Genomic DNA, 26,955 nt, shown 5'->3' on the forward strand with positions numbered 1-26,955 from the left:
CATTTTTTTAAAACTTTGGAGACCTGAGGTTACAATTATTATCTCACTTATTCCTCCCCAATAACCCTGTTAAAGAAGTGCTTTTATAATCCCCCCCCTTTTTTTTTTGGTTATAATCCCCTTTTTATGGTTAAAGAAACAGGCAGATAGAGAATAAATGACTTGCTCAGGGTCACACAGCTAGGTCTTCCTGAATTCCAATGGAGCCCAGCTCTCAATCTACCTAGTTGCCTCAGTTACATTAATTCACATAACCCCAGTCTTTAGCACTTCCTGTGGGTGGCGGTTGGTCAGTAGCTGGGGATGATGGATGTGATTTGTGGCACATGCTGCCTCCTGTTTCTCCCTTAAGTACCTTGCGTACCCCACGGGGCCATGGTTGGCATTTGGGGATAGCTGGCCTTTTTGGAGGTATTCTTGGTCAGTTTATAGAGGGAGTACACTTTAGTTGCAAGAGCTCTGGATTTTGACTTAGGAGAGTTGGATTTGAATCCTAGCTGTATTTGTCTGGACAAGTCACTGAATTTCTCCATGGCACCAGAGTCTTCCTGCATAAAATGAGAAGATTGAGCTAGAGGAGCTCAATTCCTTCTGGTTCTAGATCCATGACTTTTGCCTGGGGGTTGGTGGGAGTCCTCGGACCTGTCCACAAGATGTCCCTGAAGTTCGGATAACAGAATTGGAGATCTAGGTTGGGAAATTTCTAAGGTTCAATTCAATTAAACAGCTACTTATTAATTATTTTTTTTTAATGGGGCAACGGGGTTAAGTGACTTGCCCAGGGTCACACAGCTAGTAAGTGTCAAGTGTCTGAGGCCGGATTTGAACTCAGGAACTCCTGAATCCAGGGCCGGTGCTTTATCCACTGTGCCACCTAGCCGCCCCTACTTATTAATTATTAATAATAGTGCCTATACTCGGCTGGGTGGAGAAAGGGACAGAAAAATGACCAAGAATGAATTTTCATTAGAATAAGACATGACAGGGCAGACACTCATTGCCCCAAAGGAAAAAAAAAAAGACACGGCTCCTTTTCTCCAGGAGCCCAAAGGTTCTAATACGTGTATACCATAGATTCCAGTGTGCTGGGGAGGGAGAGGAGAGAGGGAAGGGGGTGGGTGGGATGACTAGGCTTCCAGACCCAGGAACTCTCCTAGCGGCCATTGGAGCCGGGGCCTACAACTCCCCAATGGAGAGAATAGATGACAGGCAGGAAAGGGTGGCATGGGGAGGTGAGATAAGCAGCCTGAAGTTCTGGGAAAATGGGGTCAGAAAGTACCCTTTTCTTGAGGTGTTGCCACCCAGTATGCCACTTCCCTTCCTGTTACTTTATCTGTCAGTATTTGAGGCTGCTTTGTTTTCCACCTACGCAGAGCAGTCATTGGGTAAGTAGTGGATAACAGCTATGCATCCTCAATGTTGGTGTAGTGCTTTGCAAAAAGGAAAAAAAAATCACCCATGGAAATTATTTTGTTTGTTTGGTTGGTTTTTTTGCGGGACAGTGAGGGTTAAGTGACTTGCCCAGGGTCACACAGCTAGTAAGTGTCAAGTGTCTGAGGTCGGATTTGAATTCAGGTCCTCCTGAATCCAAGGCAGGTGCTTTATCCACTGCACCACCTAGCTGCCTGGAAATTGTTTTAAACACCAGAGAGAAACAACCTTGCTGTACAATTTTTCTTCAGTGTTGCTAAAATACACTTTGGGGTAATCCATACATTTTAACCTCCATTAGTCATCTTCCAGTGAATTAAATATCAGGTAGATAGCTGGGTAGTACAGTGGTGAGAGCACCGAGCCTTGAGTCAGTAAGACCTGAGTTCACATGCAGTCTGGATTCTTACTAGCTGTGTGACCCTGGACAAGTCATTTCACCTCTGTCTCAGTTTTCTCAGCTGTAAAGTAGGGTTGTTATGAGGACCAAATGAGCTAATATTCTTTTTTTTTTTTTGGCAGGGCAATGAGGATTAAGTGACTTGTCTAGTGTCACACAGCTAGTAAGTGTGAAGTGTCTGAGGTCAAATTTGAACTCGAAAAGCATTCAGCACAGTAGCTGGTATATGGGAAGTGCTATGTAAATGGTTTTGCTGTCATTGTTATTATGTCAAGGTGACCCTGATTTGATGCTTGAGTCACTAGAGCACAAGTTCTGGTAGATTGAATGAAAGTGGAAAGGCTCTCAGTATGGACCCAGTGAAAAACTGCACTTTGTCTGTTATGTGCAGAATCAAATTTAAAATCCTCTGTTTGGGGGGCAGCTAGATGGCACAGTGGAGAAAGCACCAGCCCTGGATTCAGGAGGACCTGAGTTCAAGTGTGACCTCAGACACTTGACACTTACTAGCTGTGTGACCCTGGGCAAATCACTTAACCCTCATTGCCCTGCAGAAAAGAAAAAAAAAAGGAGCAGCTATTAATATTTTAGGGGCAGCTAGGCGACACAGTGAATAGAGCACCGGCCCTGGAGTCAGGAGGACCTGAGTTCAAATTCGGCCTCAGACACTTGACACTTACTAGCTGTGTGACCCTGGGCAAGTCACTTAACCCCAATTGCCTTACCCGAAAACCAAAAAAAAAAATCTAAATAAAAAATCTTCTGTTTGGTTTTTCTAGCTGTTCATCACCTCTCCTCCTCCACCCCACCCCTACTCTTACAGTTTACAACATGATTCATATGGAAATGTTTTACATGATTGCACATAAATAACCCATGTCAAATTGCTTTCTCTCTTTAGGAGGGCAGAAGGGAGGCAGGCAGGGAGGAAAAATTTTGGAACTCAAAATTTTATAAAAAAACAAATGTTAAGGGGCAGCTAGGTGGCACAGTGGATAAAGCACCCACCCTGGAGTCAGGAGGACCTGAGTTCAAATCCGACCTCAGACACTTGACATTTACTAGCTGTGTGACCCTGGGCAAGTCACTTAACCCTCATTGCCCTGCAGAGGAAAAACAAAAACAAGCAAAAAAACCCAAATGTTAAAAATTATCCTTCAGGGCAGCTAGGTGGCTAAAGCATCAGCCCTGCATTCAGGAGGACCTGAGTTCAAATTCAGCCTCAAACATTTGACACTTACTAGCTGTGTGACCCTGGGCAGGTCACTTAACTCTGATTAGAAAATTGGAAAAAATAAAATAGTGTTTTGTTTTGTTTTTTTAAGAATTGTCTTCAGGGCAGCTAGATGGTGCAGTGGATAGAGCACCGGCCCTGGAGTCAGGAGTACCTGAGTTCAAATCCAACCTCAGACACTTAACACTTACTAGCTGTGTGACCCTGGGCAAGTCACTTAACCCCAACTGCCTCACACACACACAAAAAAAAGAATTTTCCCTCCTCACCCCTTCCTCCTAGCTTCCTTCAAGTCCCCTCTCCTACAGGAAGCCTCTCCTGATTCCCCTTCACACTCTTGCTTCCCTTCTGTTGATCTCTAATCTATCCTGTTTCAGTCACTTAGTCTCCCTCATTAGACCATGAGTTCCTTGAGGATCTGTTTTTGTTTTTCTTTGTAACTCCTTTGCTTAGCACAGGGCTTGGCAAGCGTCGGACACTTAATAAATGCTTCTTCTTGTTCATTTTCATCTTCCTCCACCGCCACTAACCCCAGCCAAGTTAGGAAAGGATTCATCATCGAAGGGTTAGCAATGGGAGCTGGATCTCTCTGGTCACAGTAACAAATTAAATTATCTGGTAACACATGGAAGGACAGTGATCTGCATTAGCAAAGAGAGGAAGGGAATAAGAACGGCTGTATTCATATGACATTTTACATTTTACAAATATTTGATGTATTTGATCTCATTTACTCCTCACAACAGCCCTGTGAGGTAAGTACTGCAGTTAGTTTCCTCATCTGTTAAATGGGGATAATGCTAAGGCTGAGAGAGGCTCATTTGACAGTCAGTCAGCAAATATTAAGGACCTACTTGGCACCGGGTGTCATGTGCTGGAAGCTGAGGATACAGGTACAAGGAATGAAACAGTTCCAGCTCTCAAGGAGTTTTCATTCTAATGAAGGAGACAACCAGTACATAGATAAATAGATGCAGCATCAATGCAAACTGAATAAATGCACATAGTTTGGCAGATAGGGTATGGCACTCAGAGATGAAGAGTTGTATATGAGCAGCAAAGAAAGATCAGTTTGGTTGGATTGCAAAATGCAGGAGGGGTAGTAATGTCCAACGAGGCTGGGAAGATAGGGTAGGACTAGCTAGCAAAAGGCTTTCAATGCTAAGCAGAGGAGTTTATATTTGACCCTGGAGGATCCAGGGAAACCACTAGAGTTTCTGGGTAGGCAAGTCACAATCAGACATAGGCTTATGGAACATTACTTTATCAATAGTAGGTAGGATGGAATGAAGTGGAGAGACTTGAGACAAGGACACTAGTTAGGAGGTTGTCTCAGTAATCAAGGAGAGAGGCAATGAGGAACTAAGGTGGTAGCCACATTAGGAGAGAGAATGAGTTTGGTGCGAGAGATACTGTGAAGCTAGGAATGGCAAGATTTGGCTATTGATTGGATATGTGGGATGATGGAGAGGAGTTCAGGATTGCCTGGGAGCTGGGAAGGATAATGGTGCCCTTCACAAAAATAGGGAAGTTTAGAAGAGGGAAAGGATGGGAGGGGCGCCGAGTTCAATTTTGTACCTCTTGGGTTTGAGACATTTCTAAAACAAATAGTTTGAAACGTCCAATAGGCAAGTGGTGAAAGCTCAGGGATAACTAGGGAAGAATATATACATATGTCTGTGAATAGAGCGAATTTAACCATGGGAAGTGATGAGGTCATCAAGAGAAAGTGTGTAGGGGAAGAACAGAAGATGGTCTAGGCAAGAACCTGGGGCGGTGGTGTGCACCCACAGGTAGGATTCGTGCCGGCAATTTTGAGCCTGCAGATGAGACTGAGAAGTAGCCATAAGATGGGTTGGAGGACCAGGAGGGCATCATCCCATGAAAACCTAGAGAGGAGAGAGTAGTGTAGGGGCCAAATTTTAATTGGGGAGTGTTAGCTAAGTGACTTGCCACAATATTGGGACAAGGAAGGAGATTAACAGCCTCTTTCAAAAACAGAACAGGGTTTATTAACAAGAATCAATGTAAAAACACAAGCAAGATTAGTAGAATTAAGAGAAAGGGGGAAAAAAAAGAATGGGGGAAGGGAAACAATACAACCTGAATCACACCACCCCCTGGGGCTCAGCTGAATACATAGCTGTGTCCTGCATTTTTTCAGCTCCATGGCAGAATGTCCACACACAGCCCCAAGCTAATTGACTGGCAGCCCTGACTGACAGTCACATGACTGCCCTCACTGGGCTTCCAATCATTATAATTTTGCCAGGCCCAAGTAGTCGTGAGTGGTGATGACATGAGGTGCCAGTGCCATGGTGACAGCTACAACCAGTGGGTGGAGCACTGTGCCATTGTGGAGGCATGGAACCTGAGCCCCAGGCCAGTGTGCTTTTTCTTAATTCTAGTCAAAAGATGGGGTCATAAAAACCTCAAATCACAATTCTTTTTTTTTTGGTGAGGCAATTGGGGTTAAGTGACTTGCCCGGGGTCACCACACAGCTAGTAAGTGTCAAGTGTCTGAGGCTAGATTTGAACTCAGGTCCTCCTGAATCCAGGGTTGGTGCTTTTTCCACTGCGCCACCTAGCTGCCCTGAATCACAATTAATTCTTTACATTAGCCAGGAGGAGGGTCAACCTCAGCAAGTTTAGAAGGTTGGACTTTGGAAAGGACCATCAGATTTGGCCATCGGGAGGTTGTGGGAGAAACTTCAGTGGAATGATGAGGTCAAAAGCTAGCCTGCAGAGGGTTGAGTGGTGAGTGAGAGGAGAGGAAGTGGAGGCAATGTACGGAGACAGCTTTTTCAAGTATTTTAGCTGACAAAGGGAGGAGAAATAGAAGGAAATAGCTGGAGGTGAAGGAAAGGTATAACGAATGGGTTTTGTTGTTTTAGGATAGAAGGCAGAGGGGGTTGGGGATGATTGAGGTGTTGATCTGCTGGAGAAACCTGAAGAGAATGGCATCAAGGGCATGTATAGAGAAGCTGCCCTGGCAAGGGGAAAGGCTACTTACTTGTGGTCAGAGACAGGGTTGGGGGCGGGGTGCTGGAAAAGCAGGGAAGAAGAGGAGAATGAAGGCTGGTGTCAGGGGCTTCGATAGTTAGCCCATGGTCATCCAGCTAGGAAACACTGCAGGCAGGATTTGAAACTCTCCTGACTTTACATCCAGCAGTCTTTTCTCCTACACCCTACATCTTCTTTTTAAAAACATTTGTATTGATGTCATCTTTGGGTTCTTTACACTGCTGTAATTTTCCCCATTGTCCCTTCTTCCCTCCCCTCAGAGCCATCCCATATAACAAGTGATAGTTTTTAAAGACAAAAAAAGTTGAAAAATTAGCATCAATACATTGAAAAGGCCTGAAAAGATGTGAACCTCTGCCATGGGGAAGTGTCCTCTCTTATCTCTTCTTTTAAGCCATGTTTGGTTTTTGTAACTTTACATTTTACTTTACAATAATGTTTTGTTTTGTTTTTGTTTTTGTTTTTTCTTTTTTTTGCAGTGACCTGCCCAGGATCACACAGCTAGTTAAGTGTCAAGTGTCTGAGGCTGGATTTGAACTCAGGTCCTCCTGAATCCAAGGCCAGTGCTTTATCCACTGCACCACCTAGCTGCCCCTACAATAATGTTTTAAACAACAACAGTGATGCCATTTTGAGTAAATTGAAGACAAATATTCTTTGCTGGTTCCTTGTTGGGAGGAAAACAACTCCTGTTCAATAATTCTCTGGAACTCAGTAGTGACGTATCAAAGGCTCATTTATTTTCATTCTCACAGGAATGGACACTTGCAAATAAGTGCTACAGCCAGCAAGTGCAGAGAGTGAGGGCTCCCAGACAAAAAGATTTGCAAAAATATGTGATTGTGCCATTCTTCTCACTAAATTTGGTTGGAAAAATAGGGGTTTTTTTCCATTAAAAATGTTATTTATATTAACTTGTTTGTTACTGTTATGTTAAAATCAATTAAATATTTTTAAATATCAATTTTAATTTCTAATACAATAACTATAAATATAACCTACACAAACAAAAGCTGTCTGGGTAGAAACCAATTATTGGTTCCAGGACCCCTTTATACTCTTAAATATTATTGAGAACCATTGGTCTAGGGTCTTCATCTAGCCTATTATAAGTAAAATGTCATTATTAAGGAACCTAACAATAAACAGGACTGTGGAATTATATTACTACAGGAATTTTGTTATAATGATTTATTCACCCAACCAATTTCCCATAACCATTTCATCGATCATGTCATTTACAGAAACCTTTCTTTTACCTATAGGACAAGCTCCTTAAGCTGGCCTTTTAAATCCCCACAATCTGGCCCCTTCTGACCCTTCAAGCTTGATTTCCTGCTTGTGGTCTTATTGAGTTCTCATCAGGCTGGTCAGTTTTCTGTGCCTAGAACATATTTGGTACTTTGCCACCCTTCACATTACTCTGGTCAGTGTGTTGTATACAGGAAACATGATATAGGAAAGAGACTGGGGGAGGGAGGGGATGCAAGTCCAGTTGCATCACCTCCTAGCCTAGTGACCTTGGGCAAGTCACTTACTTGCATTGAACATTATTGTCCCCTTTCATAAAATTACTAGATGATATCTAGCATTCTTTATAGCTCAAAAAAATCTGTGATCTGTATTTCTGATCACAAAAGTATAAACACAATTTCCATTTTAAACAAAGATTCCTTAGTCTTTTCTTAAATATTTAGAGAAATGGTACTTTAGAGTATTATTAATAACTAATGTAGTCTTCCAATCTCCTCATTCTTGCAGTCCTACTTGTGTGTTTTTCCCCCATCATCTTTTTAGTAGTTTCCATTTATATAAATCCATATTTGTATGATGCTTTAAGGTTTACAAAGTACTTTCTCTTCAACAATCCCAGGAGACATGTAGATGTGAGGTCCAAATTTAATATATGGAGAGTTAATTGAGTGGCTCACCATAATATTGGAGTCCTGGAAATAATGAGGGACCTCTAGGTCCATAGCTCCCTCTGAACTGCCTTTTTAGATTTTTCTCCCGGGCCAATAAGAAAGCCTGACAGCCTCTTTTCCACAAACGAATCAGGTTTTATTAATGGGAATAGAATAAACAGCAAAGGTGAAATTAATAAAGTCAAGGACAAGGGAATAGGGAAAAAGAAATACGGATAATCCTCCTAACTCTAACCTAAGTCTATACAATCCCCAAACTCGCTTGCAGTTCAGCTAATTCAAAAGAACAGGGCTCGTATGTTAACTCACCACCTGGGGTGTCTGCTCCTGCTGCTCACACCACCAGAAGAGAGAGTCACTCCAGAAGAGACTGAGCTCCCCTCAGCAAGCGTTTACTCCCTCTCCCCCAAAAGGGGAGGTCCTTCAAAACTGCCTGTGGAGAGTGGTTTCTCCTGCTGACATCAGCAGCACACATCACTCTGGGCAGGCCAGGTGTGCCTCATCCCATTCAGTCAGCCAAATTCCAGTAATCTTACCCCATAGAGAACAGGTGTTATAGATGAGGAAACAGATTCAGAGATGTTAAATGATTTGCCCTGAAATCACACAATTTGAAAATATGAGAGTCATTTTGCAAACCCAGGGGTCATGAGGATTGAGTCCAAATTTCTTTCCCCTCTTTTGGGCTGTTTGCAAGATATCACCTTGCCACATACATAGTAAGTATTTGGAAGGGCAGCAAAAGAGACCACATGAGAAGGCATAGATGGCTTGCTATACTCTACACTGGGAGAAGGGAATAGTACTTAGACTTAGGAGATCATGACCCTGTTAATGGGATTGTCACACAACTCCATGAGGTGGCTTGCTCAAGGACACAGAATCGGTGTCAGGGCTACAGCTCAAAACCCAGACCATCAATTGATGCCAGGCCCATTGATTCCATCCACTAATCTACACCTAGATCAATTAATCAGCAAGCATTTATTAAGCACCTACTACATGCTACGGATTGTACTTGGAGGGAAAAGCGAGTTGTATAAAATGCACACTCACAACCTGGTATGCATTCCTCTTCTGTTCTGCTTTTGTGGAGAAAAGCTTGTTTTAGGGAGCAGCTAGGTGGCGCAGTGGATAAAGCACCGGCCCTGGATTCAGGAGGACCTGAGTTCAAATCCAGCCTCAGACACTTGACACTTACTAGCTGTGTGACCCTGGGCAAGTCACTTCCCTCATTGCCCTGCCAAAAAAAAAGAAAAGCTTGTTTTATTTGGTGACAAGTTTAGAATTTTTATCCTCCCCCTTCCACTGTTTTTCTGGCTATCAGAGAAGCCAGTGCTTCCTAGTTGGGCTGGGATCATTTAGAACAATCATGACCAAACTTGAATGACTTCTGTTGATAGGAGTTCTGAGAGAGGGATGATTGTGCAAGTTGGGAACTGGGGCAGCAATGAAAGAGTTGGGTGGTGTGTGGAGCTGGTTCATTCGGATGAAATTAGGGCAGAAGAGACTTTTGCAGTGAGAAGGCGCTGCATTTGGGAGTGGTGAGTGTTTACCAGGGAGTGAAGTAGTTTACTGGAATCGGGGTGTGAACAAATTGCCGGTGGTACTCCGCATTGCTTGATGCCAGAGAGCCGTGAGAAAAGGCTGTAAGATCAGATTTCATTTGATGTAGTACACATGCATCTTGGCTTCTGAATTTCCTCCAGGCTTCCGTCTTCAGTGGACATTACCAGAATAATTGGGGTCATGTGACAGCCTGTCTCTCACATCCATCCATCCATCCATCCATCCATCCTTCCTTTCCATTTCCCTTAGACACAGACTATTGCTGTCAATGGCAGCATTCTTGTGGATTGAATGCCATTGTCTTTGAAGAATTTAATGGTCTATGTGAGCAGTCTTCCTCACATTACCAGTGAAAAATGGCTCAGGAGAAGTGGTGTAAAGACTACTGTTTGAGAGATGCGTGAGCTGGTCAGGTGTCCAGAGGGCTATTCGGCCCATGGCCCATAGATTACATCAGACTCCAGCCAGGGCCAGGAAAGCTATCTTTTGAGGGGCAGCTAGGTGGCGCAGTGGATAAAGCACCTGCCCTGGATTCAGGAGGACCTGAGTTCAAATCCGACCTAGACACTTGACACTTACTAGCTGTGTGACCCTGGGCAAGTCACTTAACCCCCATTGCACCACCAAAAAAAAAAAAAGGAAAGTTTTCCTTTGGAGGAAAGGGTCAATGGACTGCAGCTGGCACCCTTGTGTTGCTTGTACTTAGGAGGTCTTGGGCTTTATTCCTTTATTTTAACTCTTGATACTTTCACAAATCCATGATTCTGACCTTGTAGTGAATGGATGCCCTTTGTAGTGGTGCAAACTGAAGCTCCATGCCTGTGTTCCTGCGAGACTCTTGCCCATGTTTTTCCAGAAGTCTGCCTCCAAGAACCCAACCAAAGTGCTGAGGACTTTGCCCAAGGTCTCTTAGGGTTGTGTGGAGTCTAGTACAGTGGCTGCGCATTTACTACTCTCACTACCTGCAGACTTTGCTGCCCAGCCCCCTCCCCCATCATACATTTCTCGGATGACGTCCTTGACCCTGTCCTGCACAGTTCCTCATTAGCAATTCATTACAACTTCTCTGTGGTGCCTCCCCCCCTCCCCCAGCAGCCATGCTGTTGATGTTGTGTGATCAACAAACATGTTACACATTGTGGAATACCAGTCTGAAGACTCCCAGTTCACCATCATGCAAACGGCAGTGGTGATGAAAACTGGTGTGATAATAACTTACAGCTTATATGTGCTTTAAGGTTTTAAAAATGCATTTCTTATGATAACCCTGTGAAGTGGGGGAGGAAATGTACTATTGTGTCCATTTTACAGATGGTAAAGTGGTTTGGGCAAGGTCACACAGCTAGTAAGTATCTGGGTTAGGATTTGAATTCAAGTCTTTCAAATCCAAACCCAAATCTTTTCCTTGCTGTCATCCGCTTCATTTCATTTGTTGCTTTCCCTGGAAGGCTGTTACAAAATCTAGAATTTGCAATTAGCCTGAAAGCCTAGAAGGTTGTTTTTTTTCCCTATTGAGTGAGTAGTTTGTCCAGGCAGACAGTTTTTTAAGGGTCATCTAAGTTTTGGTTGGAACAAAAGCTTCCTGTCCCAGAGGTGACAGTGGGAATAGGTGTTTATCACCTTTGTCTGCCACTGTGTATCTGCTAGACTGACCTTCTCAAAGACAACATATATTCTCTGGTGTCAAAAGATGCCTTAGGGGGCAGCTAGGTGGAGCAGTGGATAGAGCACTGGCCCTGGATTCAGGAGGACCTGAGTTCAAATCTGGCCTCAGACACTTGACACTAGCTGTGTGACCCTGGGCAAGTCACTGAACCTTTATTGCACTGCCAAAAAAAATAAAATAAATAAACAAGGTGAATCAAGGGGCATAGTACCCTGGGCCAGACATATAATGAAAATAAGAAATATCACTTTGAATGTTATAGACAACTTTCCCTATCTTTCTGACTCTTGTTTCTTGTTTTAGCTCACAGCAGAGGAGGGATGATTGTGAACAATCTCACACTGTGTTACCAAGGCAAAGTTATCCTGGCCCCCATGGTTCGAGTGGGAACTCTTCCCATGCGTCTTTTGGCGTTGGATTATGGAGCCGACATAGTCTATTGTGAGGTAAGAAGGGTCCAGAGGAACCTCGAGTAATCTTCCCACAATGGGTTCTCTCTGGTGTATGGGAAGAATCATCGAGGTCCTTGAACTCATTTTTTTTTTTAATTAATAAAGTATTTTTTTTTCCGTTACATGTAAAGATAGTTCTCAACCTTTGTTTATACAAGCTTTACAATTTCAGATATTTCTCCCTCCCCCTCCCCTAGACAGCAGGTAATCTGATATAGGTTTTATATATATATATATATATATACACACACACACACACACACAATAACATTAATCCTATTTCTGCATTAGTCATGTTATAAGAGAAGAAAATCAGAGCAGTGATGGAAAACCTCAAAATAGAAAAAAAACAACAGCATCAAAAACAAAAGAAATAGTATGGTTCATTTAGCATCTATACTCCGCAGTTCTTTTTTTTTTTTTCTCCTGGATTTGGAGATCCTCTTCCATCACGAGTTCCCTGGAACTCTTCTGTACCATTGAATTGGTGAGAAGAATATAGTCCATCACAGTAGGTCAACACTCAATGTTGATGATACTGTGTACAATGTTCTTCTGGTTCTGCTCATCTCACTCATCATCAGCCCACACAAGACCCTCCAGGTTTCTCTGAACTCCTCCTGCTCATCGTTTCTTACAGCACAATAGTATTCCATTGTATTCATATACCACAACTTGTCCAGCCATTCCCCAATTGATGGGCACCCCCTCAACTTCCAATTCGTTGCCACCACGTAAAGAGCAGCTATAAATATTTTTGTACATGTGGGTCCCTTTCCCCCTTCCATGATCTCTTTGGGAAAAAGACCCAAAAGTGGTATTGCTGGGTCAAAGGTTATGCACAGCTTTATCGCCCTTTGGGCATAATTCCAAATTGCTCTCCAGAATGGTTGGATCAGTTCATAGCTCCACCAACAATGGATTAGTGCCTTGAACTCATTTTTCAGAGACCTGCTGGAACCACGTGGAAGGAAGGAATGTGTGAAGATGAGGGCGTGCCACACACATGTGTCATGAATGAACAGTTTTGGTAAAGGAGATCTCAGCATTTAGAGCCTGGCATTGATGGATGCCAAGTAGTCTTGGGTCTCTGGTCTGGTCTGTTCTTTGTTGTGAATCTGAAGGGGAGCACGTGAATGCCTGGTACAGTCTTATTTTTCCCTCTTGGAGACTGGTCTTTTTCAGGTTCAGCTCCAGAGAAGGAGGCTGACCTGGGAACCTACTTAGGAGCATTAATTTTGTGACTCTGTGGATGGATGAAGGAGGGAGAAACCTGAAGCAGGGGAACCAGTGAGGAGACTGTTGAACACTCCAGACAGGTGGTGATGAAGGCCTGAACAGAGATGGTGCCATCAGGAGGAGAGAAGGGGACAGATTGGAGGCTGGTTGTGTTTGTAGAATCAACAAGATTGACAGTTAGGAATGAGTGGGAGAGAGGCTGCTAGGTGGCACAGTGGATAAAGCACCAGCCCTGGATTCAGGAGGACCTGAGTTCAAATCCGGCCTAGACACTTGACGTTTACTAGCTGTGTGACCCTGGCAAGTCACTTAACTGTCATTGCCCCACCAAAAAAAAAAAAAAGTGAGTGGGAAGTGAATCAGAGATGACTCCTAGCTTGTCTACCTGAGTGACTAGAAGGACTGTGCTTCCCCAACAGAAAACAGAAGTCAGGAAATCTGGGATTGGAGAAAAGAGTTCTGTTTGAAATTAATTAACATGCATGTGTCAAGCTCCTTTTGTATACCAGGCTCTGTGCTGATTTTGAGATGCAAAGACAGATGGAAAACTGGTCTCTCCCTCTAGGATCTTACATTCCAATGGGGGAATCAACATAGAAGTATGTACAGAAAGATGACAAGCCAGTTTTGGGAGGGAGGACGTGGGCCTCGGGGGAATCAGGAAGAGCTACCTTCTTAAGGTGATTCTCGAAGGAAGACCAAGGAAGTGAGGAAGGAACACGTTCTTGGCAGGCCTGGGGGACAGGTAGAGGCGATCGGTGGGCAGATGTGGCCAGAGGGCATGGTGGAAGAGAGTAGGACCGAGGGAGGCACAGATACGGGGGATGACTTTGGAACGAGTGTGTTCAGTGGGTGGCTACTTTTAAATAAGTAGCTGTCCAAGCCGCCTCATCGGGAGGCCCCCTCTCCTGTTCTTCCTTGTCTGTGCAGATGTTGGTGTTTGTTGATATTTACTAAGTTGATTAATATAGGTAAAAATTAGCATCCGGGGGGTGGGGGGGAAAGGAGGGGAAGAAGATTGAAAGGTAGGGAGGGGCCAGGTACAAAAGCTTTTACTGCCAAATGGAGGAATTGATATTTCATCCTACGGGAAAAAGGATTGGCATGGAGAGAGATGCCTATGGGGCATTCAGAAAGAGGGTGGTGGGGTACTGGGGTGTAGGAGAGAAAGAGAAGCTGTATAAAGCTCCTGGAGTCATCTCTAGAAGTCATCACGGAACCCCAGCAGAAGGAAAGGGGTGCCACGGCAGAGCCACAGTGCACCATATGCAGAGGGAGGGACAGGGATACTGAGAGGAGTGGCCAGGCAAGCAGGTGGAGGAAGAACAAGAGATAGAAGAGAAGGGAGTGAGCAGTAACATACAATATGGCTGAAGGGAGAAGGATGGAGAAAAGGCCATCCAGCCCGGTGATGGTCACCTGAGAAGTAGTTTCAATTGAGTGATGAGATCAGAAGTCAGATTTCAAGGACCTACAAAGTGAGTGTGAGCTGAGAAAAGCGAGGGAGTGAGTGCGGATCAGGCTCTGAAAGGGAGGAAGCATATGGGACTGAGGGGATATGATGACTGAAGGGGATGGAGGAACCAAGAGAAGAATCTTTATGGAGGAGGAATGTTTGAGCATCTTTATAAACAGAAAATCAGCAGAGTTTGCTCAATAGAAATGCATGAGGATGATCAAGGGCAAACTCAGAGATGGAAGAGAATAGGATGAGGGGACAAATAGAGGGGCTGGCATCTGGTATTCAGGTGTGATCTTTAAAAAGGTTCGAGAGGGGCAGCTAGGTGGTGTGGTGGATAGAGCACCAGCCCTGGAGTCAGGAATACCTGAGTTCAAATCCAGCCTCAGACACTTAACACTTACTAGCTATGTGACCCTGGGCAAGTTACTTAACCCCAATTGCCTCACTTTAAAAAAAAAAAAGGTTCGAGAGGTGTAACTTCCAGGTAATTTAGTCATGGTATTAATAATGCCAGTATTTTAATAAAAAGTGGTCATTTGGCCTTCTCTCTCTCAGACCAAAGACAATCCTCATGGGCTCATAGGCAACTCTGATAGGCTAACAGTTAATGAGAGAATGGAGATTACAATGAAGGGCTGGAGCCCGAACTTTGATTAAGTCTAAACCCCAGTCTTGGGCAGTCTATTCAAAGAATTTATTCCCCCCCCCCTCCCCAAACCAGACTAGAACACAACAGCTGCCCCACTTGTGGGTTTGAACAGAAAGTCCAATCTCCTTATCCACAATGTCCTTTAAGAGACTGAATTTTTAAAATTAGGACTTTAGAAAATGGGAGAACCCTGGATCTCCCCAGATCATTGGTTATTAGTAATCATTTCTCTCAAAGGGAAAGGGCCACCTCAACCTCAGAGAGAAAACAAAGGAGGAGAGCGTGGGGGATCCAGTCGGGGTCCTCTAGGGTGTGGAGCTGAGGAGCGGAGGGAGTCCTAGTTTTTTTCAGTGAGAAGGGAGGAGGCAGAAGTGCCTTGAGAGGAAAATTTGAAACCGTTGCTGAGGTGTATGGGCTAGAGAGCCAGTCAGTGGAGTCTCATGCAGCAGTGAGGACCTAGACAAGATAGGCCTAAATTTGTAGCAGGCTCAGTAACCCACTGGCGTGACTTCTTCCTTCCAGGTTGAGTAGGAGAAGTGGAGGGGCTGGGTGATTGGAGTGATCTGGGGTGGGGTTTTTGGAAGTGGATGAACATAGGTAAGGCCAGGAGCCTGTGGACTCAAGAGTAAAAGACAGTGAAGTAAAGTTGAACAGGTTAACTATCAGCTTTACATGTTGAAGGGGGAAACCACAGGCCAAGCAGCATTTGTGGCCTGGGGAAGCATGGAGTAATAGACTAAGGGGCTGATGTGAGGACAGCAAATAGTTTTTGCATGGGGGATAAAAGGAAGGGATGACAAATAAGAGGCCATAGTCAGAGGACTGTCAGAATTAGGGGTGATGGAGGGAGAGTACTTGTGGGCAGTGAGGAATTCAAGGGCATAACCAGTCCCTGCATGACTGCGGTAGAATGAAGATGTGACCATGGAAGCTAAAGTTATGTGAGGGTCATCAGAGTGTGTAAGGCAGGGGTGGGGAGAAGAGGAAGCCCATCTTTCCTTATATTTCCTGTTTCTCACTTCTTGTGGCACAACAGTACTCCATGACATTCACAGAGCACAGTTTGTACCAGCACTCGCCCCAGGTTATCCAACACATGGGCCGTTAGCAGCTTTTGTTTACACTTCTAAACACTGCTGGTTAGATGTGTGTTCTGTGCTCTCGCGTTCCAGCTGCTCCTGTGCAAGTTAGCCAGGAGGGCAAAGCTGAGTACTTTGTTTTCAACTGGTTGGTTCTCCCTGCTTTAAGATAGGACTGTGCAGGTATGTGAATATATGTGCACAACATATATCCATGATTACATATACTATACATGCCAAGACCTGTATACATGTCTGAGTACATATGTAGAGTGTGGTGTACATAGATGTGTATATATATGCATGTGTGTGTATGCACCTAGATCTGTATACACGTATGGGGCACGGAAGAGAATTGGGATATGGATATGGATATATGTGTACATGTGCATGCATGTGTATACAAATGTATAGGGGATTGTGGCGTGCATGTGTGTATGCACATGTGTGTACATATATATTTACCTATACCTGCAAAGACATACACATTTATTTGTGTGTGTGTATGTGTGTGTGTGTGTGTGTGTGTGTATACATACTCACATATGCATATACATGCATGCCTTGAATTTTTGGAACAACTCCAGAGTCAACTTTCTTTCTCTTTGGCCGGCAGGGCCTGGTTTTTTTAGTTTGACCATTAAGACAGACAAATAGGATGAAATGAATGAACACCCGATTTGAAGTTAGAAGAACTGACTCAATTCACTTTGGTTCAACATTTATAAAACTTTCTATAGTTTCTCTTATCTCTCTGGTCCATCATGATAATCTTGCTACCCATAGAATCAGCCGTGGCATTCGAACCCCTCAGCTTGCCAGTGCACCTTTCAGAACTTGAACTCCTTGTTTTCATTCACTCTTCCTATGCCAGCCAAGCGAGACATCCCCAACCCCTGAATGTGGATTTTAAGATGTTCCTCCCTCCACCTGCACAATTTCTATCCATTCTTTAAAGGCTACCTCAGATGCAGACACCCCCAGAAACCCTCCCACCATTTTCTCCTTGATAACAACCTGCCCCTTCAGGCCCATTTCTTTGTATATTTTAGTTATCTGTATGTTTCTAGTGCCCACCATAGTGCTTAATAACTGTTCTTCTGTATTATCACAAGCTTACTGCGTGCTAGGTGCTACATGACTTTGGGCAAATCCATTAGTCTCCCAGAACCTAAATGTTCTCTTAGGTGAAGGGTAATGATACTTGCTCTCACCGCTTCAGAAGGTTGTGTGAAGGCACTATTTAATGATGAAGCTGCTGCTATTCATTTTCATCATTATTTATTTGATTGGCTATTGACTATTCTTATTATTCCAGGTCACCGACCTTCCTCAGGCTTAACTTGAGTTTGGACCCTTAGTCATCAGAGATGATTTAAAACCTTTGACATTTAAAACTGTATACTTGGGGGGCAGCTAGATGGCTCAGTGGATAGAGCACCGGCCCTGGAGTCAGGAGGACCTGAGTTCAAATTCGGCCTCAGACATTTAACACTTACTATCTGTGTGACCCTGGGCAAGTCACTTAACCCCAAATTGCCTCACTAAAAAGAACAAAAAAACTAAAAACAAACCCCAAAACTGTATACTTGTGGGGCAGCTAGGTGGCGCAGTGGATAGAACACTGGCCCTGGATTCAGGAGAACCTGAATCCGGCCTCAGACACTTGACACGTACTAGCTGTGTGACCCTAGGCAAATCACTTAACCCCAATTGCCTCACCCAAAAAAAACACACACAAGCAAAACCACTGTATACTTGTACTCTTCAGAGGTTACAGAAACACAACCACTTGGGCAGCCGGCAGGGGATACATTTTGCCTAAAGTAAAAGGTACAGCTCTTCCATTCAGAGAAGGAAGATGGCTACTGGCCTGGCTGCATTTTGACTTACATTTTGTGACCTGCTTGGGCCCCTCAGTGGCTGTTAAAGGGATGTGCTGCCCTCTAGTGGAAGCAGCCTGCATGGAATGCCTGCCTCTGTCAGAACTGGTATGACTTGTCAGAGAGGGTAGGAAACAGGGATCATCTCCCTAAACTGGCAGAAGAAGGCGGCCTGGGAAGGTGAAGTGGTTTGACTGGATCATGTGGGTGCTAAGTGGTAGAGCCAGGATTTGAACCCGTGATCTCTGACTCCAGTGCTGCGACTCTTTACCTAGCTTGTGCTTGATCAGGTCAGCTTTATGTCACCTTGGAGCTCATTAAAGGTACTCTTTGTGTCTCTGTTTCCTCATCTCTGATACAGGGATAATAACATTGGCCCCATGAGACTGTTAGGAGGGTCAGTGAGATCATTTGGCCTAGAAAGGGCTTCGTATGAATTATATCTTTCATCTTCCTTCTCCTCCTCCTTATCACTTTACAGGTGAGGAAGCCGGTGCTCAGAGAAGCTGGCCAAAGTCCCATGGCTAATAAGTCAGCATTCTCCCCTGGGATGCCTGACTCCAAGGCCAGTGTGCTACTTCTGTCTAATAAACACATGGTCAGACAGAACAGCTGCAGCAGCCAGCGTCACCACTGGCCTTCATGTGGCTTGTTATCCAGAACTCCCTACCAGAATTCTCCAAGACTGCCCTTGGATTCATTTCTCACCATTCCTTTTCACTGACAAAGCTGGGAATCTGCTTGCATCTCCCAGCCTTACTTTGTTGGGCATAGGAGCAGGAAGGGAGGTGGTGGTCCCAACACTAGGCTATTCAGTGACTCAGCTTCACCTCACTGCCTGGTTCCACTGATTTTTTTTTTAAAGATGTTTCACTGCAGTGATTAAGAAACAGAAGATATCAATAAAAATTTATTTTAAAAGGTAGATATTTCAGATTGTTAAAAATGTTGGGGTGATTGTTGGATGTCAGCCAATAGTTCAGTTCAACAGCTATTGATCAAGCATCTCCTTCCTACGTGCTAAACACTGGCCAGTGAGAGAGGTTCAAAGGGGAAATGTGCCTCAGGTTCTGAATCCAAGGGATTCACAGTGTGTTGGGAGGATATACCACATCTCAGAGAAGTCAGTGTGACCAGGCTAAAGGAATCCAGACAAAATGCGATAGAGAGGTTGAGAAAGAAAAGAAAATACCTTCAGTGACCAAGGAAACCTTCATGGAGGAGACAGAAACTGAGCTCAGAGCCTCATAGGAATAGGAAGACTTTAACGAAGGGACTTCAGGGGGTGCATACCATGAGTAAATGGTCTGCTTAAATGAGGTAAGGGCGTGATGAGTCTGAGGTCCAGGATGAATGGAACAGAGAGGGCATGTAGCAGAAGTCATGTGAAATGAGGCTGGAGAAATAGATCAGAGCCCGATTTGGGTGGGTCCTTACTAGGCTAAGGAGTTTGTGTTTTATCCACTCAGTAGTAGGGAGCCTGAGAAGGTTTTGGAACAGGGAAATGACAGGATTCACAAGGGTGAATGCAGTTGATTTTGCTGCCTGGACTCTGCTCTTGATTTGGGATTTTTGTGACTTGTTCTCCCACGTTGAATCTGGTGGGTAGTGGGCACACAATATTTTCCAGGATAGAAGGTTTAGATGACCAGGAGAAAGAGAAAGGGACTCCTTTGTGAGCATAGGGCATTCTTTTTCAGTTTATAGTACATTGTTTACACTCAAAAGTGGGTGAAGAAGAAACTGAGATATTCACTAAAACATAGACAACCAAGCAGGCAGCTGTGAAGATGGCATGTTTCAAAACAAAACATGATGACAAACAGACATCAGCTGTGGCTCAAGAGGCCTGTCCCCTAGTCAGAAGGACAGAAACTCATTCCTCGTTAGTGGACTCAGAAACACTCAGCTCACTAGCCCCTACCCAGATTCCTCCTTACACTGAGGATTGCTAAATTAGACCATCCCTCAGACATCATCTGGTCCATCCCCTGACAAGCATGAATCTCTGCCACAGCATCCCAAGGGAGGAGGACCTTCAAGCTTTGGAAGGAATTCACTGCCCTTCCATCCTCCCAAACAGTCCTTACCACTCCCAAACAACTCGGATCATTAAGCTCTTCCTTATTGAGCAGAAAAATCCTTTTCCTCATAGTTTCCACTTTATAAGCTAGTCCTCGTTCCCCTCTCTGGGACAAAACAGAGTCATCCCTTTTGCCCATGACAGCCTTCCAGATAGCTGAAGGGAGCCCAGAAGTCCACCACCTTCCCTTCTCCAGGATAAACATCTCCAGTTCTCTCACGACCCTGACAGGGCATGGTCACCCTTCTGTGGCTATCCATACTCCAAACTGTGAATGTCATTTCTACAGCATGGCATCCAGGACTGAGTACATGACATCATTTGGGCTCAGACGGGTGCTGGGTATTTAGGAGGGCATTCAGGGTTTTGATGCTGTCAACTCTCTGATTACTCCATTTTCAAGTATTGTTGCAGGCAGAGGTGCTGTATCCCCTGTGGTCAGAGCCTGCTCGGGGACTGATTTAATATGCTTTCATTTCTTGACAGGAGCTGATTGACATTAAGATGCTTCAGTGCAAGAGAGTTGTCAATGGTAAGCACAGGGCTCCTCTCCAGCTCTTGTTTGGGGCATTTTCTGTTTCATAGTCAATTAGTGCTGGTTCGTTCATTTGGGAGTGATATTAAGGCAGTTGGTGGTAAAGCGCCTTAAGTCAGGAAGACCTGAGCTCAAATCCAGCCTCAGGCTTGTACTCACTGTGTGACCCTGGGCAAGTCACTTCACCTCTTGGCCTTAGTTTTCTCATCTGTCAGATGAGTTAATAATAGCACCTGCCTCCCAGTCTTGCTGAGAGGATCAATTGAGGTAATAATTGTAAAGTGCCTAGCACAGTGCTTGGCACAAAGTAGATACTATAGAAATGTCTGTTCCTTTCCTCTTCCCTGATAAAAGCCTGCTTCTTTGTGGGAATGATGAGCAGACTCTTATTGTGTTTACTAATATGGGACATATAGAGGCTTTTTCATTTTGTTTTTGTATTTTAAATTCCTGTAAGAGCAAGCAGATTTCTTAAGATGCTGAAAAATATGAAAAATACTGGGAACATCTTTCATCTGTAGATATTTTAGGAAATACATTTCATGACTAGATTATGGATGAATTTTATAAGGAATGGTTCATAGCTTATTGACAGAGTCAATTAGTCTGTCTTGATTAGCATTATGTATTCATCCTTGGGGAATTCATGATATGTAGGAATGCTAAACTTTTTTCTATTTTAATCTATGCATCATCTTAAGAAAATCCAGCCTACAAAAACATGAATTTACAAAATAGATAAATTGGGGTGATTATGTCTAAAATAACCCATCCTAGGTTTTCATTATTAGCTTTTTCTGTGATCATTAAAATTTTATTTATATGAACTTTTAAAGGCACATTTATATTAATAACTCCAATCAAGGCCAAAAAACCTAGACTTAAACTAATAAGCTTCTAAGTAAAGGGCAAAACAAAACAATAGGACATTCATCACAGTATTTGAAAATCTACCATGGTTCAGTACAAGGAAAACTATCAGCATAATTAACCATATAAATAAGAAAAACAACAGAAATCATATGATTATCTCAATACATGCAGGAAAAGCCTTTGACAAAATGCAGGGGCAGCTAGGTGGCGCAGTGGATGGAGCACTGGCTCTGGAGTCAGGAGTACCTGAGTTCAAATCCGACCTCAGACAGATAACACTTACTAGCTGTGTGACCCTGGGCAAATCACTTAACCCCAATTGCCTCACTAAAAAAACAAAAAACAACAACGACAAAATGCAGCACCCATTCCTATTAAAAACACTAGAGATGGGGCAGCTAGATGGCTCAGTGGATAGAGCACCGGCTCTGGATTCAGGAGGACCTGAGTTCAAATCTGGCCTCAGAGACTTAACTCTTACTAGCTGTGTGACCCTGGACAAGTCGCTTAACCCCAATTGCCTCACCAAAAAACAAAAACAAAACCACTAGAGAGCATAGGAAGAAATGGAGCTTACCTTAAAATGATAAGTACTATTTATCTAAAACCAACAGCAAGCATTATCTGTAATGGGGATAAGCTAGAAGCCTTCCCAGTACAATCAGGAATGAAATGAGGATGCCCCTTATCAGCTCTATTATTTAATATTGTACTAGAAATGTTAGCTATAGCAATGAGAAGAAAACGAAGTTGAAGGAATTATAATAGACAAGGAGGAAACAAAACTATCACTTTTTGCAGATGATATGATGTTGTACTTAGAAAATCCTAGAGATGGGGCATCTAGGTGGCGCAATGGATAGAGCACCAGCCCTGGTGTCAGGAGGACCTGAATTCAAATATGGCCTCAGATACTTAACACTTACTAGCTATGTGAACCTGGGCAAGTCACTTAACCCTCATTGCCCCACCCAAAAAATGATAAAGTTCTTAGAAAATCCTAGACATCCCCCAAAAGAGAAAAATACCTATTTGCATAAAAATATTTATAGCCACTTTTTAAAAAAAATAGTGGCTAAGAGGGGCAGCTAGGTGCCACAGAGCACCAGCTCTGGATTTAGGAGGACCTGAGTTCAAATCTGGCCTCAGACACTTAGCACTTACTAGCTGTGTGACCCTGGGCAAGTCACTTAACCCCAAGTGCCTCACCCCCCAAAAAAATAGTGGCTAAGAATTGGAAATCAAAGGGATGCCCATCAGTTGGGGAATGGCCAAACAAGCTATGGTATTTGATTGTAATGGAATATGACAAGCAGGATGATTTCAGAAAGGCCTGGAAAGAATGATATGAATTGATGTATAGTGAAGTAAACAGAACAAGTAGAATGTTGTGCACAGTGACTGCAATATTGTTTGCTTAAAAACTGAATGACTTTACTCTAAGCAATACAATGATCCAAGACAATCCCAAAGGACTAATGATGAAGCATACTATCCACCTCCAAAGAAAGAACCAATATTGACTAAACGCAGACTGAAGCAGGCTGTTTTTCATTTTGTTTTAATTTTTTTTCTTTTATTTGAGTTTTCTTATACAAAAGGACTAATATGGTAATGTTTTACATAATTGCACATTTATAACCTGTATCTGATTGTTTACCATCTCAGGGAGGAAGGAAGGAAGGTGGGATAGAATTTGGAACTCAAAACTTTAAATAAAAATGTTTATTATTTAAAAAGAAAAAGAAAGAAAACCTACCACGTACAAGACACTGTTTCACATGCTGTGGGGCATATAAAAATGAGTGGCACACACACACAGTGCTTAGAGGGTGTCTAATTGTTCTTGTCTGTGATTGACTTTAGCCAGAACTTGCTCTATCTGTGATATTTATTTACTGATAGGCTTTCAAGGATGGGCAAGAATTCAGCAGGCAAAGGCGGAGGGAGGACACTCTCAGCATGCTGCACAGTGTAAACAAAGACAGGCCCAGAGTGGGGACTGTTCAGAGTGGGAGAGTATAGACTGGGCTTGGAAAGTCAAGGTCAGGCCAGATCGTAAATCACTACAAAGAATTGGGGGAAGCCAGAAAGGCCTAGGACAGGAAGCGCTCCCTGAGCTGAGCTGTGATGGAAGCTGGGTCTGCTAGGATGCAGAGAAGAGAGAGGACTGCCGGTGTAAGTCAGGGGATCCTCTATGGGTACCTCCTGGGTGCAGCATATGCCGGGAGGACAGGCCTAGAGGCCCTGGCCTCAAAGAGCTCCTGCAGGTAGTCAGTCATTAAGCACTGATGAAGCATCTCCTACCTCCCAAGAGCCATTCACAGGCAAAGGCCACTAGTACCTGCCCTCCAGGAGCTTACAGTCCAATGGTGCAGACAACAAGCAAACAGATAGATACAAACAAGGTGTGTGTGTGTGTGTGTGTCTATCTGTACATACACATGCATACACACTTACATATACATATATACTGGAAATAAATAAATAGAGAATAATGAACAGACCAAAGGCACCAGAATTAAGAGGAGTTGGGAAAGGTTTCCTGTAGAAGTTGGAACTTAAAGGAAGTCAAGGACGTCAGGAGCCAGAGATGAGGAGGGAAAGAGAGCATTCCAGGCATGGGCTACAGCCAAAGAAAACACATGGAGCCAGGAGATGGAGGGTCTTGTTTGTGAGACATCCTGGAGCCCAGTGTCACTGGATTGAAAAGTCTGTCTCAGGGAGTGAGGTATAAGAAGGCTGGAAAGGGAGGAGGGGACCCTACATTGAAAGACTTTGAATCCCAAGCACAGGATTTTCTTTTTGACCTTGGGAGAAACAGGCCATGACAATATATGGCTCAATAGTCTTTCCCTTCTCTCAAGATGGCGGACCAAAAACCCCCAAAGGAACTAAAGGAAAAAAAGGAAAAGAAGCCCAAAAAGGAAGATGCTGCCGAGAAGGTGGTGAAAAAGCCTCAAAAGCATTGCAGCCACAACCCGGTCTGGCCAGAGGGATCGGCAGATACTCAAGGTCTGCCACATGTTCCCAGCATGCCAGGTATAAATACAAGTACACTGTACCCAAAACCCGGATTGAAAGGAAAAAGAAAGAGAAGGTACTTGCTACCATCTCAAAGCCAGTTGGTGGGGATAAGAATGGAGGAAACCAAGTGGTGAAGATCCGGAAAATGCCTAGGTATTATCCTACTGAGGATGTGCCTAGAAAGCTGCTCAGTCATGGCAAAAAGCCCTTCAGCCAGCACATGAGGAGACTCCGATCTAGCATCACCCCAGGCACGGTTCTGATCATACTCACTGGCCACCACAGGGGCGAGTGAGTAGTTTTCTTGAAGCAGCTGGCTAGTGGCTTGCTACTGGTGGCTGGACCTTTGACCATCAACCGTGTTCCTCTGCGAAGAACTCTTCAGAAATTTGTCATTGCCACTTCTACCAGGGTTAACCTTTCAGGTGTGAAAATTCCAAATCATCTTACTGATGCTTACTTCAAGAAGAGAAGGCTCCGTAAACCTAGACACCAAGAAGGAGAGATTTTTTGACACAGAAAAAGAGAAATATGAGATTACAGAGCAGCGCAAGGCTGACCAGAAAGCAGTGGACTCTCAGATCCTGCCCCAAATCAAGAAGATTCCTCAGCTCCGTGGCTACCTGTGTTCTGTCTTCTCTCTCTCCAATGGAGTCTATCCTCACAAACTGGTGTTTTAAATGCCTGGAAGAGAACTCTTATTAAAATATTTGAGATATATATATATATATATATATATATATATATGTGTGTGTGTGTGTGTGTGTGTGTGTGTGTGTGTGTGTGTATATATATATATGGCTCAATACAGTCTTATACAGTCCATGCAGGATATATGCAAAATAAATCCAAAGAACAGGTGGGGTGGCACTAACAACTTAGAGAAGAAAGGCCTCTCAAAGGAGGTCACCCCTGAGCTGAGCCTTGAAGGCAGATCTAGAGAGTAGGAGGTAAGGCAGAAGAGCATTCCAGGTGGGAGGGGAAGCCCGTGCCAAGCTGATTCAGTTCAATTAATAAGTACTTTCTACCCGGGAGCAAACGTCTGAATGCCTGACAGGTGGGAGAAAACCACAACTAATTGCGTTTAAATTGTCAGTCAAGATGAGGGGACTGAAGTTCTTAGAACTTTAATATATTATAGGAACAGAGAAGGAGGGGAACTCCTAGACAGAAGGAAAGTTTTCCAGAGACACTCACTTTTTTTGGACCCAGATTTCTTACCTCGAAGAATGCCAAAATCCACAGTCCAAGAGGAAAAACCTAATGGAAACAAATCCTTAAGGCCATTGGTTTAAGTACATGTGATTCTTGGACACTGACTTGGGATGAGTTTTTGATTCTTCTAAGGAATCGTCCTAAGATGTCCTTCGGGAATGCACAATGATTGATCTTCATCACGCTGACACTGGATCTTCAGAAAAGGTTAACAGGTGGTGGTGGTGGTGGTAGAGATTAACAGCAATAGTCTGACTAACCACAGACCAGAGGAGGGCAGATTCTGGTGTGGTAATTCCCTCCATCCTCTCGGTTCAGACTTGTCTGTGCCTAGTGCATGCCCCTGGGGGTGTGCCTGAGGCAGGTGGAGAGCTCAGAGGTGCCTTTTCCAGCCCCTTCCTTTTAGAGCAGAGAAGTGATGTCGAATTGGTAGATCAGTAAATGTCTGTTAAGTGCCACCTCTGTGCTTGGCACCATGCTAAGGGCTGCACTTACCCAAGGTCGTACAAGCAGCAAGTAGCAAAGGGCCAGTTCCAGGCCAGGCCCTCAGACTCTCAATCCAAAAAACCACTCCCCCATCCCCACCCCAGGGACACACCCTGGTGTGCCTGGTGGGTGCCACAGGTCTGCTGGGTCACATTCCCTCTGATAGAATGTTTGCAATGATAACACTATTATTACTAAGAGTTATCAATCAGTCAACATTTATTAAGCTCCTACCCTGTGCTAGGCACTGGGGATACAAAAAGAGGCAAAAGACAGTTCTTGCCCTCAAGGAGCTCACAGTCTAACGGGGGAGACAAATTGCAGACAAATATGTACAAGCAAGATAGACACAGACATGTCTACGTAAACAAAATAAATAATAATTAACAGAGGGCAGTCACTAGAATTAAGAGAAGTTGAGAAATGCTTCTTGTAGAAGGTAAGAGTTTAGCTGCACTTAAAGCGAGCCAGGAAGGTCAGTAAGAGCAGAGGAGGAAGAAGGCTCCAGCCCTAGAGGCCAGCGTCACTAAATCAAAGAGTATGTGGTGGGGAGTAACAGGTAAGAAAACTGGAAAGTTAGGGGAGGGCTTTGGATGCCAGAGAGAGCATTTTTGCATTTGCTCTTGGAGGCACAGGGAGCCACTGAAGTTTATTGAGTTGGGGGTGGTGATATGATTGGCCTTATATTTTAGGAAAGTCACTTTAGTGGCTTAAGAGAAGTTG

General features: G+C 43.9%; 1 protein-coding gene and 1 pseudogene across 3 annotated transcripts in view; both read left to right on the top strand.

The window, feature by feature from the left end:
* Window positions 1-26,955, top strand: part of DUS2 (dihydrouridine synthase 2) — a 64,676-nt gene that overhangs the window by 2,084 nt on the left and 35,637 nt on the right. For 2 of the 3 annotated variants that reach the window (XM_043985309.1, XM_043985308.1), the window contains exons 2-3: window positions 11,553-11,695; window positions 20,583-20,628. In XM_043985309.1, coding sequence (XP_043841244.1) covers window positions 11,570-11,695; window positions 20,583-20,628 — 172 coding nt within the window. In that variant the 5' untranslated portion in view covers window positions 11,553-11,569. Of the gene's footprint in view, window positions 1-11,552; window positions 11,696-20,582; window positions 20,629-26,955 lie in introns of those variants that run through there. The other variant, XM_043985310.1, reaches the window with a different exon arrangement.
* Window positions 24,372-25,245, top strand: LOC122741633 (annotated as a pseudogene).

The sequence above is a fragment of the Dromiciops gliroides genome, chromosome 2 (assembly GCF_019393635.1).
Source record: "Dromiciops gliroides isolate mDroGli1 chromosome 2, mDroGli1.pri, whole genome shotgun sequence".
Lineage (NCBI taxonomy): Eukaryota > Metazoa > Chordata > Mammalia > Microbiotheria > Microbiotheriidae > Dromiciops > Dromiciops gliroides.